This window comes from Danio rerio, chromosome 19 (genome assembly GCF_052040795.2).
Source record: "Danio rerio strain M-AB ecotype USA chromosome 19, GRCz13ab, whole genome shotgun sequence".
Classification (NCBI taxonomy): domain Eukaryota; kingdom Metazoa; phylum Chordata; class Actinopteri; order Cypriniformes; family Danionidae; genus Danio; species Danio rerio.
Window position 1 is genome coordinate 26,569,907 of NC_141039.2, and position 13,920 is coordinate 26,583,826.

At 36.8% G+C, this 13,920-nt stretch overlaps 1 protein-coding gene across 4 annotated transcripts in view; it reads right to left on the reverse strand.

Annotated features, from left to right (window-relative positions):
* mtx1b (metaxin 1b) overlaps positions 1 to 13,732 on the reverse strand; it is a 41,762-nt gene extending 28,030 nt beyond the window's left edge. For 2 of the 4 annotated variants that reach the window (XM_087293872.1, XM_087293871.1), the window contains exon 1: positions 13,531 to 13,732. Coding sequence is in view for 2 of the 4 variants with exons in the window: in XM_087293870.1 (XP_087149996.1) it covers positions 10,217 to 10,297 (81 nt within the window). In the remaining 2 variants the exon portion in view is untranslated. 4 annotated transcript variants of the gene reach the window in all.
* Positions 13,733 to 13,920: the final 188 nt, after the last annotated feature.

Consider the following 13,920-nt stretch of genomic DNA (forward strand, 5'->3'; position numbering starts at 1 on the left):
TGTTGGATTCGCATTGGATGGTGATTCAACACAGGATTTAAAGGTACATTGTTGCAACAATAACTGAACTTAATGGCCATTTATTATGTGTGCACACAAAACAAGCGTAAATCCAATGCATTGGTTGCCAAAGGGTTGGACAATTTTTTGTACTGTATGGTTGTTCTGAAATTGTGGTAATATGGAGGAACAGCGTTTAAATGAGGAAGAATCTGCTGGGTCAAAACAACAGCTTTATGATGATAGTGAGCCTGAAAGGCAAAAAAGGCCAGTTAAACTTACCGCAAAGGCCTTATTGGAAAAACTGCAATCATTGCAAGCAATTAGGAAAGCAAAGTTGAACAAAGCAGGCAAAATAATAGAAACTATTAAAAGGTTGATGCAAAATAACAGAGAATATGAAAATGAAGTACAAAGTGTATTTGAAAATTTCAAAAGGTTATGTTTGGAGGCTCAAGAAGCACATGAATCTTTGTTGACTTTGTTGCCTGATAATGAAATTGAGAAACATGATATATGGTACAAGGCAAAAATGATTTCAAAAAACGAGTTTATTGAACATGTCAATTTATGGTTGTCCACATCTGACACATGTCAGGAAATAACTGAAGGGGTTACTGATGCAAATATTAATGATGAGGTCGTCCCAGAGGACAGTGTTTCAAATGTTTCAAAGGGTGCCACTAACTATAGTAAGCACAGTTCTAGTAGTAGTTCTTCTACTGCATCAGCTCGTGTACAGGCCGAAGCAGAGAGAGCTGCACTTATGGCCCGTGCCGCTACATTGAAATCTAAACATGCAATTGAAACGAAGCAAGAGGAATTGAGAAAACAGAAGGAACAATTTGAATTGGATGCTGAAATAGCAGCATCTACTGCAAAACTTGCTGTTTTGAGTACTGTTGGCAGCCAAAGAAAATGCTCACATACTGGTAGTTCTCATTCAAAAGGAAAGGAAGTTACAAAGAGTCAAACGTCAAGGGATGTGATTGGAAATGGAATTTTTGATTCAACAAGAAGAAAAATATTAAATCCACAAGCTACTGAATATGTACCAACAAGTCAACTATCAGTGGCCACAGTTGGAGCTAAAAACAGCAGTCCATCACAACCAACTGGCACTACCTCTAACTTCCCATCACAATCAGTTTGTGCTACTTCTAACTTCCCATCACAATCAACAACAATGCAGCACATAGGAGGATTGAACACTTATGGCACCAGCACTAATCAACATCAGGACTCAAGTCAGTTTGTACAACATTCCAGTGGCAGTATGGCAACACAAGCTATAAACCCTCTTCCATCTCACGATGAACCTCTTTTTGAGATTTTGAAAAAGCAGGAGGAGCTCACTGCATATCTTGTACATCAAGCTCAACCTCACACACTTCCAAATAGAGAGATTCCAGTCTTCAATGGTGATCCACTTCATTATGTATCCTTTTTGAGAGCATTTGAACATGGTGTTGAGGAAAGAACTCGCAATAAAAGGGACTGTTTGTATTTTTTGGAGCAATTTACCACAGGTCAACCTAAAGAACTGGTTCGAAGTTGTCAACATCTTGATCCTGAAATAGGTTATCCATTGGCTAAGAATCTTCTGAAGGAGCAATTTGGTAATGATTTTAAAATTGCTGCTGCATATATGGATAAAGCTTTAGGCTGGCCCTTGTTAAAGGCTGAGGACGCACAAGGGTTATATGCATATTCCTTGTTTTTGCGCTCATGTTGTAACCTTCTTAATGACATCTCTTTTATGCAAGAGCTCAACATGCCAAGTAATATGAGAACCATTGTAATGAAGTTACCTTTCAAGTTGAGAGAACGTTGGCGAGAAAAGGCCTGTGAGATAATGGATCTGATCCAAGCCAGACCCAATTTCTCACATCTTGTTGATTTCATCGAACGACATGCAAAGATCGTTTCTGATCCTGTGTTTGGATGTATTCAAGACAAACAACAAGTTGGAAGCAAAGCTGGTAAGGTATTCAAGGGAAACAGTTTTGCTACAAATGTTGTTGCCTCAGTTCCAGTTAAAAACTTGCAGCAAGGAACTCGTTTTGTGAGCAAGATTGATGAAAGCAAGACTTGCTTGTTATGTCAAGGCAATCATGTTTTGGAAAGGTGTCATGTTTTAAAGAAGAAGTCACAACGAGAAAAGATTGACTTTTTGAAAGGAAAAGGAATTTGTTTCAGCTGTTTGAAATCTAGACATTTAAGCAAAGAATGTGACAATCGTCTTGTCTGTGAAGTCTGCAAGCAATTGCATCCTACAGTTTTGCACATATATCGCAAATTGGCAGCTGGAATTCCACAGGCAAAGGACACTGAAAAGAGGAGCAGCATAGTCTCTACCCAAACTTGTGGCCATACAGGGGCCGGGAATGAAAAGTGCTTGCTTTCAATTATTCCAGTACAAGTAAAATCAGTTAAAAGTCAGAAAGTAATTCAGACTTATGCCTTTCTGGACCCTGGGAGCTCAGCCTCATTTTGTTCAGAGCAGCTCATGAATGAGCTTAACATTGGAGGAAAAAAAATTAACATCTATCTTCGTACTATGGGGCAAGAACAGCCTGTGTCTTGTAATGTCATAACTGGTTTAGAGGTATGCGGTATCAACAGTAATAAGTTCTTCTCTCTTCCTGAAGTGTACACACAGAAGAAACTGCCTGTCAATTCGGACAATATTGTAACGCAGGAGGACATTTCCAAATGGCCATATCTAGACAGAGTAACAATTCCTCACATTGAAGCCAATATAGGTTTACTGATTGGAGCTAATGCATCTCAAGTAATGGAACCTTGGGAAATAATAAACAGCTATGGCGATGGGCCATATGCCATTAGAACCCTACTGGGGTGGGTTGTTAATGGACTTTCAGAAGCAAGCAGTAACTGTGAGGATGAAACTGGTACACCCTCTGTTACTGTTAATAGGATTTCTATCAGAAGGCTTGAAGAATTGCTCCAAAATCAGTATAATCACGACTTCAATGAAATTGTTGTCGAGAAAGAGGAGATGTCAAGGGAGGATTTGCAATTTATGGAAATGATGAAGAACTCTGTCAAAATGCTGGATGGTCATTATAGCCTGAGGCTACCATTTCGTAGTGATGATGTTGTGCTTCCAAACAACTTAAGTGTTGCGAAACAGAGGTGTAATGGTTTGAGAAAAAGGCTTGAAAGGAATCAACTGTTGCATGAGGAGTATACTCATTTTCTGTCTGATGTTCTGGAGAAAGGATATGCTGAAAAGGTGCCAGAGCATCAATTAGATCGTGATGATGGAAAGGTTTGGTATATTCCTCATCATGGAGTATTACATGCAAAGAAAGGAACATTGAGGGTCGTGTTTGATTGTGGGGCAACGTTTAGAGATACTTCACTCAACAAACAATTGTTGCAAGGTCCCAATCTTACAAATTCACTTTTGGGAGTATTGTTACGATTCAGACAGGAAACCATAGCACTAATGGCTGACATTCAAGCTATGTTTCATCAGGTCAAGGTAGCAGAAGATGATGTGGATTTTCTTCGGTTTTTATGGTGGTCTGATGGAAACTTGAAGCAGGAAGTCACTACATATAGAATGATAGTCCATCTGTTTGGAGCCGCGTCTTCTCCAAATTGTGCATGTTATGCATTAAGACGAACGGCAGAGGACAATCAAGCACTTTTTTCATCAGAAGTGATCGACACGGTCTTTGATTGTTTCTATGTAGATGACTGCTTGAAAAGCATCTTCTCAGAGGAGGCTGCTATTGCCATGGTGCAGGATCTTATTGCTCTTTGTCAAAAGGGTGGATTTTGTTTGACGAAATGGACTAGTAATAGCCGTAAGGTACTACAATCAGTTCCAGAAGAGTACAGAAGTAAGGACATCCAGTACTTGGATTTAGACCGGGACAAGCTGCCTGTAGAACGAACTTTGGGGCTCCAGTGGTGTGCAGAAGCTGACACGTTTCAATTTAAACTGCAGTTGAAACCCCATCAGTGCACAAGAAGAGGAATTTTGTCTACTGTTAGTTCAGTTTATGATCCTATGGGATTTCTTGCTCCTCTTATGTTGCCCGCCAAGTTGCTTCTACAGGAGATGTGTAGACAGAATCTGGGCTGGGATGAAGAAATACCTCCAGCTCTCAGAAAACAGTGGACTTGTTGGATTTCTAATTTGGATGAAGTGTCAGAGTTTCAAGTAGGCCGATGCTTAAAACCTACAGATTTCGGTGAAATCATGCATGCCTGTTTGCATCATTTTTCAGATGCCTCTGAAAAAGGATATGGTATGGTTACTTATCTTAGGATGATTAACAGTGATGATAAAGTGCATGTAACATTTCTACTTGCTAAGTCCAGAGTGGCTCCCCTTAAAACTCTAACCATTCCTCGCTTGGAGTTAACAGCAGCTGTTCTCTCCGTTAAAGTGGACCAGATGTTGAGAAGGGAATTAAGACTTCAATTGGAGAACTCAGTTTTTTGGACTGACAGTCAAACTGTGCTCAAGTACATCAAAAATGAAGACAAACGCTTCCAAACCTTTGTTGCAAATAGGGTCTCTTACATTAGAGATAGGACATTGCTTCAGCAATGGAGATATGTTGCCACCAAGGAAAATCCGGCATATGATGCTTCACGTGGAATGCATATCAAGGCATTTATGCACAGTAAGAGATGGATTGCAGGTCCTAGCTTTCTTTGGAGAACAGAAGAGCATCAGTTACACCCCAAAGAGCAAATTGTCGATATGCACGAAGATGATGATCCAGAGATCAAGAAAGATCTTAGAGTGAATGCTGTTATCATGCAAGATATCCAGAATGCCAGTAACTGTCTTATCACACATTTTTCAGACTGGAAAAAACTGAAAGTGGCAGTTGCTTGGATGCTCAAGGTAAAAAAGCTACTGAAACTGATATGTCTCAAAAGAAAGGAATTACTGTTACTGGAAAGGAATTGCAATGCTTCAAAATCAGACATAGATTTACAAATGAAGTCATTCAAGGCAACTTTGGGTGGACAATTTTTGTCATTGGAAGACCTCTTTGAGGCTGAAATAGCCATTGTTCGCTTCAGTCAGCAGCAAGAGTTTCGAGATGAGATTCAACAACTGAAGCATGGTTCTTGTGGGCTCAAAAAGGAGAGCAGCATATACAGATTGGACCCTGTATTGGATGACGAACTCATCAGAGTAGGAGGAAGACTCAGAAAGGCAGCCATGCCTATCGAAGCCAAACATCCCATCATTTTGTCCAAAAATCACCATGTGTCAAATCTTCTACTTCGTCACATTCATGACCAATTGGGTCATTGTGGTAGGAATCATATGTTGTCCAAACTCAGACAAACATATTGGATTATAAACGCTAATGCTGCTGCAAGAAAAGTCATTTCCAAATGTATTGTATGTAGACGTTACAAAGGAAAGACGGGCGAACAAAAGATGTCTGACCTACCTCTTGAACGAATTACACCTGATCTTCCACCTTTCACAAATACTGGTGTGGATTACTTCGGTCCTATCGAAGTTAGAAGAGGACGTAGTACAGTAAAACGATACGGAGTGATTTTTACTTGTATGGCAAGTAGAGCGGTGCACTTGGAAGTAGCCTATTCTTTGGACACAGATGGATGTATAAATGCTCTACGAAGATTTATTTCTCGTAGAGGTCAAGTAGTACACATCAGGTCAGATAATGGGACAAACTTCATTGGTGCCAACAGAGAGTTAAAAGAGGCCATTTTTGCATGGAACGACAAGCAAATTGAAAAGGAGTTACTTCAAGTAGGTGTTCAGTGGAGCTTCAATCCACCGGCTGGATCCCATTATGGAGGTGCATGGGAGCGCATTATTCGGATGGTGAGAAACATTCTTTGCTCTGTACTTCGCCAACAAACACTGGATGACGAATCCTTTCATACCATTCTGTGTGAAGTAGAATCAATCCTAAATGATCGTCCCATTACCAAGGTATCCAGTGATCCCAATGACCTTGAAGCTCTTACTCCAAATCATCTGCTTCTCATGAAAGGCAAGCCTGCTTTACCACCAGGTCTTTTTGAAAGAACAGATCTCTATGTGAAAAGAAGATGGAAACAAGTGCAGTACCTAGCTGATCTTTTCTGGAAAAGATGGATACGGGAGTATCTTCCTCTACTCCAAAAACGTCAAAAATGGACAAAGGAACGTCGAAGTTTTAGTACAGGGGACATTGTACTTTTACTGGATCCTACTGCGCCTCGTGGCTCATGGCCACTTGGTCGAGTATTAGAAACCTTTTCAGATGATAAGGGCCTGGTACGAACTGGTACGAACCTGGTTAAAACCAAGAGTAGTATTTTAGAACGACCAGTAAGACCAGTAAGAAAGCTTTGTCTGTTGCTGGAGGTAAATGACTAATGTGGACTGTTACAGTCTGAGTCATGTGGTGCTTCAATATTTGTTATGGCTCCTTTACGTAATATTTGTAATTGTTATGTTAATTACCATAATCAATTAAGGGGCCGGTGTGTAGGAGCCATTTTTTGTGTTGTAGTGATTTATGTTGTCCACTAGGTGTCACTAACTGAAAACTATAACTGAGGTGCCTGTGTAAGCGAGGAAGAGCGTCAGGTATGGCAAAGCACACGGTTTTTGACCGTGCTACAGAGTAACGTGTTTGCTAGCCAGAAAACAGCAGTGTTTAGATATGTGCTGTGTATACATGGAGTGAATGTTATATTGACATGATAAAGAAGAAAGGAGAAGCAAAGATAGAGGCTTTGTTTAATTCACCTGCACAAATAAAGACATTCTGCTTAAAAACAACTTTAGCATGCATGGACTCTGATTGCACGCGTGAAATACGTGCTCAGCCCCATTTCTGGCGATAACAGCAATGGAAGGCTGCTACAGTATGAGTGTTTGTGTGAATGTGTGTTTGGATGTTTCCCAGAGATGGGTTGCGGCTGGAAGGGCATCTGCTGTGTAAAAACTTGCTGGATAAGTTGGTGGTTCATTCCGCTGTGGCGACCCCGGATTAATAAAGGGACTAAGCCGACAAGAAAATGAATGAATGAATGAATGACTGTCATAGTTAGCGAATTATCTTAATCAAATTATTGAAGTCGGTATTAGATCAAACAAGAAGTACTGCATTAAATTATATTTTTCTGCACCATGTCTTTAAAATATTGAAATTAATTTTAATTTTTCCCCAGTATTTTAAGAGAGATTTGCATCATTCAGCAAGTTGAGAGAAAAGTTTAATTTACCACATTCACATTTTTTTCGTTACTTGCAAGTAAGACACTATGTGTAATTTGTAATTTTGAATGTATCTCTGATAAGCATGTGTTTTTTGATGTCTTCATGAACCCCCCCTAGTCCATTCATCCCATTTCAAAGCTTGTTGGGTTGTTTGAAACCTTTGCCTCAACTTCTTATGAGAAATTTAAAATGGAATCCATGGGAGGATGAACTTGGAACTGAGATATCATAGGAACTATGGGATAAGTGCCTGACTGTTCGGTTAACAGTAGACACCAGTTAATAAAGTTCAAAGTTATGCATCGCCTGCACTACACAAAAACCAAATTACACAAAATTTTTCCTTCTATTTCACCTATGTGTGACAAGTGTCCAATTACAGAGGACACCACAGCCCATGCATTTTGGTTATGCCCTACTTTGTTTAATTTTTGGACAAATATTTTTGATTTATACTCCAAGGCCTATAATGTTTCCTTCCAACCGGACACAGAGCTTGCTATTTTTGGTGTTTCAGAACACTCCCTCACCTTTCCAAAACATCTACAACAAGCCCTTACTCTAGGCATGACTGTGGCCAAGCGGCTAATACTAAAAAACTGGAAATGTCCTTTACCTCTTTCTTTTCGAACCTGGCTAATGGATATGGCCTCCATTATCCACTTGGAAAGGCTTAGATTTATCAGGTCTAATTCCAACAAAAAGTTCTTTGCTACCTGGGAACCCTTTCTTGCATACTTAGACCTGAAACGTGGTCAATCCAATTCCATCACCCTTCATGAAAACTGACTGGCACACTACCTTATAGGACTTATAGGACTATTTAGCCGAATGTACGGCTAAACCCACATGTACGGCAATTCATTTATTTACTTGCCAAGTGTGTATGTTCTGAGACGATATTGTTTGTTGTTTTCTGTTTTACTTGAAAAACCTTAAAATAAAAGTATAAAAAAATAAATAAAAATAAATTACCCCTGTATTTTCAATGGAGTTTCTGTGCTAGCCTACTAAAAATGACGGTGCGTTGCCTGCATTTAAACGTTTTTAAGTGCTTCAACTTTGGAGTAATTCAATAATTACATTTTATAAAAAGCCAAATTAATTCTATTAAAATAGAATCAAAACTATAAAAAAATGTACAAACACTTCACAATATTACTAATGTAATATAACCACCTTTTTATACATCAGTGTGTAATGTATTACAGTAATGCAAAGCTCAATTCCCAGCATCATTTTTCGAGTTTAATCACAATCCTTCAGAAATCATCTTAATTTACTGATTTGCTGCTCAAAATCCATGTTATTATTCATTTATAATCAAACATTACTTCTGCCTAATATCTTTGTTGAAACCATGATACAAATGTTTAAGTTTGATACATTAAATTGATTAACAAAACTACACCCTACAATGTTTACATGTAAGTAAAAGCCAAAATTATTTCTTATATTTATCTTTATTATGATAATTTTTTATTTATTCACATAAATAAATTTTGAAAATCTGAAGAACCACTTTATTTTAAGATGTCTTCGTTACACAATAATTATAGTAAGAATAATAAGTATGGAGAATAACAATAGTGGATTTTGCCTAAAGGTAAACCCCACTTATTACAATTAATTATGCAGCATTTTATGCAACTGAACTACCCAAAACAAATAGTAATAAATTATTCATACTCAGTATTAAAGAATGACATCTTTAAAAAAATGTAACCCGCCTCAGATATTATATTAAATGCCATAAAAAAAAGTTTTATGGCATAAAAAAATGCCATAAAACAAAAGTTTTATGAGTTGAGAAAGTCATGAGGGCAAGTAAATACTGTTAAAAATATTAATTTTGTGATGTACAGTTAAAGTCAGAACTATTAGCCCCCTTTTATATTTTTTCCCCAATTTCTGTTTAACGGAGAGATTTTTTTCTACATATTTCTAAGCATAATAGTTCTAATAACTCACCTCTAATAACTGATTTATTTTATCTTTGCCATGATGACAGCACATAATATTTTACTAGATATTTTTCAAGACACTTCTATACAGCTTAAAGTGACATTTAAAGGCTTTACTAGGTTAATTAGGTAAACTAGCCAAGTGAGAGTAATTAGGCAAGTTATTGAATAACGATGGTTTGTTCTTTAGAATATCGAGAAAAATATAGCAGGAGCTAATAATTGTCAACATTAAAAACTGATTTTATTCTAGCCAAAATAAAACAAATAAGCCTTCCTCTAGAAGAAAAAATATTATCAGAGATACTGTGAAAATTTCCTTGCTCTGTTAAAAATAATTTGGGAAATATTTAAAAAAGAAAACAAAATTCAAAGGGGGCCTAAAAATTCTGACTTCAACTGTAGTAACCTTTCAATAACTAAGCCATTCTTGTAAAAATTATACAAGAAAAATAATAAGCAAAAAATGATTCTGACACTAAATGTCCTACATATTTAATTAAAGATATTTTTAAAATGTATTTTAGTTTGAAGCTTTAAAATAACATAAAATATATATTTCTATATTTTGCACAAAACACTGTAATTGTTAAAATGAGGAAATATTTAAAATTATGTAATCTATCACTATAATAAAATCAAAAATAAGATTAAGTTTTTGACAATGAAGTAACATGAATGTAACTGTATTAACATACTGTAGACCTAATTTAGTGTATCTGATCAAATTTAATCTCAATTACACGACTATCATTACCATAACCATCAACAATCGGACAATAGCTCCTAAATATTACTGGAAATTCAAATTCAATATCTAATGTACTGAATACACACAATAAAAAAGAGTCCATTCAAACGTGAATGGGTTTGACAGCATCTGTCAGGCGTGCTGTAAGTCACCTCATCTCTCCTGACCTCCAATAACAACACATTTACGGCATATACCGAAACACATAAAACAGCGAAAACTACTATAACATCCGACCAGATTTTCCCTTACCAGTACGGCTAAACAGTCGACGTCTACTGAAGGTAATCCATAGTCGCCTTTCCAACAGAACAACTCCAAGGGAGCAGCCATGTTTAAGAGACTTTTAACTGACTTTTAACCTGGAAGTATTACACTCTGCCGTTACTACTGGAAACAGTTAAGTTTAATTTGATATCTTTCTTTTTAAATCAATGAACAGGGAACCTTAAACAACTTCGTACAAGCCCCGCTTTTTACTAATACAAAACGCGAACACGACACTAATATCCAGTAATGATTGGCTAAATATAATCGCAAAATGTGATGCACCGACATGTGTTTACCAGCAAGTTACTCAAAAATTATTTTAATTATAATCTGACGTTAATTAAACTTTAGTTTCAACGTTTTAATGACACCATTGTTTTTTTATTATTATTTGAATGTACTAAAAGGTTCTTATTCTCAATGTGAGTGATTTATTTTTCCAATTTAATAAAAAAGCTACATGATTTTTTAAACATATAACGTTAGTAGACTAATGGTTATTTTTATTTTATTATTTTATTACACAATTCAGCTTTAAGTAAATACAAAAAGTATAGCATAAATTGCACCATGGCTCCTTTAATTATTAGCAATAATACTAATGAAATTTGAAACTAAACGAACTAAAAAAGAAAAAAATTGCCTAATATTACCAGCAGAGGGAGGCAACCTTCAACCCAAAAAAGTAAGCTAATAATACATTTATTCATTCATTTTCTTGTCGGCTTAGTCCCTTTCTTAATCCGGGGTCGCCACAGCGGAATGACCCGCCAACTTATCCTGCACATTTTTACGCAGCGGATGCCTATCCAGCCGCAACCCATCTCTCTGAAACATCCACACACACTCATTCACTACGGACAATTTAGCCGACCCAATTCACCTGTACAGCATGTCTTTGGACTTGTGGGGGAAACTGAAGCACCCGGAGGAAACCCACGCGAACGCAGGGAAAACATGCAAACTCCACACTGAAACACCAATTGACCCATCCGAGGCTCGAACCAGCAACCTTCTTGCTGTGAGGCAACAGCACTACCTACTGCGCCACTGCATCACCTAAGCTAATAAAAAATGTATGATAAAGAAGTAACATAACCCAGCCCTCAATTCTTAACTTTTAATCCTAAAATTTGTGATTTAAGTCTGACCCACCAATTATTTTTAAATACTTTAACAATTAGTATAAGCCATAGTTTATTTTTATTATTTAGATTATTTACAAATTAATAATTATTTATACTAGACTGCTCAAGGTCCTGTGAAACGTAACTGTCTATTATTATGCGATCACAAATGTTTTATTAACCTATGGAAGGGGCCCCATGTTTTGTAGCACAACTTATGTTTGCCAAATTTAGAGAAAAGTAACCTTTCCAGCATGAGGGCAGAAACCATTTCAGCTAACCATTTAAAAACCATTTTGAAGGTGTCGGATCAGAATCACTCTCTTGGCCAGCACCATGCCAAACATGAGGGAGAGTTGTTGATGTTTAGGCCAAGTTAGAGCCTGGTCTGAACATCCAAACAATGCTAATTCCACATCAAATTTAATGTCCATTTCAAAAGCCTGGGAATAAAGTCTGAAGATACTTTTCCAAAATTCAGATACTTCAGGACAGGACCAAAATATATGACCATAGGTCCCGACCGCGCCTTAGCATTTATCACACCAAGAAGAGATAAACAGCTTGTTAAGTTTGGCTTTAGTATAGTGTAATCTATGCTGTGGTCTTACATTCATAGACCAAGAGTGAATATGATGCAATCCCTCCACCCAAGTAGAGGATGAAATGTCAATTCCTATTCCCTCCCCCAAGAATCAACAAAATACTTTTTAAAAGAATAGAATATAGTATACTGTTTACTCTCTGAGAAAAGAATAAACATTTTATTCTCAAATTCTCTAAAACTATTGTTGTGAGGTTTTTCTTTAAACACTAGATGGAGCCTGAGTGATGTATTTATGGAGGTCCAGAAATTCACTTGCCTGTGCATGTGCTACTTGCATACACTGATTTTTTAAGTTCATAAAGGAAACACCCACAAAAGGTGCTTTAACACTTTATTATTAAACAAATTAAAACTTTCACAAGAATTGCACTACTCCACTCTGCGATATGTTAATACCCCTCCCTCAAAAAATTGTGCGAAAGATAAATTTAAAATAGAAACAGATGTTTTGTTATTTATAATTTTATTTAATAGTAAATCTAATTTGAAAGCACAACAATCATGTAGTTTTTTTTTGTACAGAATTTTTTAAATGATGGATATAACATTAATAAGAAACAAAAATAATGAAGACTAAGATGTTCTGAATTTCCGTGCTATAGTGACTATATGCTTCCATGCTATAATGCATTTAAATTAAAGATTACTTATTTGTTTGTCATGAATAAGTAACAATATCTCGTATTATATTTTAGTTTTCAGATAATTAACAAATTCTGCAAAAGCCACAGAAATACATGTGCTTTGAATTAATTGTATTTAATAAAAAAATATTTAATTAAAAAGATTTTTGTATGATTAAATGTGTTTTACGTTAGTTTGACCAGCAGAGGGAAGCAATGGTTTGTTCAACCCGCAAACACATAGTTCAATGCCAAGTTCAATACCAAAAAACATTCCCATAGCCTAAAATAGCATTCTAGAAGTGGATGTCTAAGTGATGAATGAATGAAAGAATGAACGAACGTTATATTACGCTTATTGCATTATATTATATTGAGAAGTAACATTCGCAACAATATTGTTTTTAATTGTCCTTCTAACAAGTATAGGTAGTTTTTCATGTTTAATTAGGTGTATTCAATTTCAATTCAATTTATTTATAAACTTATGTAACATTTATTAATTTGTTACTAATCATAATTTAACAAAACATGTTCAAATATTGTCATATTACTTTAAACACTAGATGGAGCCTGAGCAATAAATGTGCACGTGTTTACGAGGCCCCAAAGCTCCATGCATTTGCTTTTTGTCATCTTACAGAATGTACCACGTGAAATGGTATTAAGCAAAATTGTTCATAACTTTAACAAAACGCCACTATTTTTTCTGTCATATGGTAGAAAATGAAGCATATACAAATGTTTTCTCTGTAACATTATAACTTAATATTACTATTACTCCAATAATCGTTGTAGAGAAGTCACATGTGTAACTGACATATAGGTCTAACTCTATTACTCATGCTTACTATTTTTACTCAAGATCTAATTTATGTATTAGTCATTGTCTCTTAACCTAGTTTGTACCGGCAGAGGCATCACTTTTATTCAACACACCCAAATTTAGCAAGACCGGGGAATACCGCCTTTCTTCCTGCCTGTCTCTCTCCTTGAACTGTTTGTTCCTTCAAGCGATCATCAACATCCAACCGCTGCACGTAGCACGTATTTAGGTTTTCGGTTGAATTTCTTATTGGTTCTCCAAATTGTTGGGCATGTCCTTGCAACATCCCGCTCCTTTGTTCGGACGCTTCATCGTAAAGTCCCACACTCCTCCTCCGCCGCCTCCTCCCTTCCTGCAGCTGCTGTGCACTCGCTCAGCGCTCTCAGCCACGAGGTGTCCACGCGCCGCTTCTGCTCGCTGATTGGCCAGTGACGACACAAACACCGAATTTCGACCAATGGGTGCGCTGTGCATGCGCTGAGCCATGCTGTGCATACCACTTC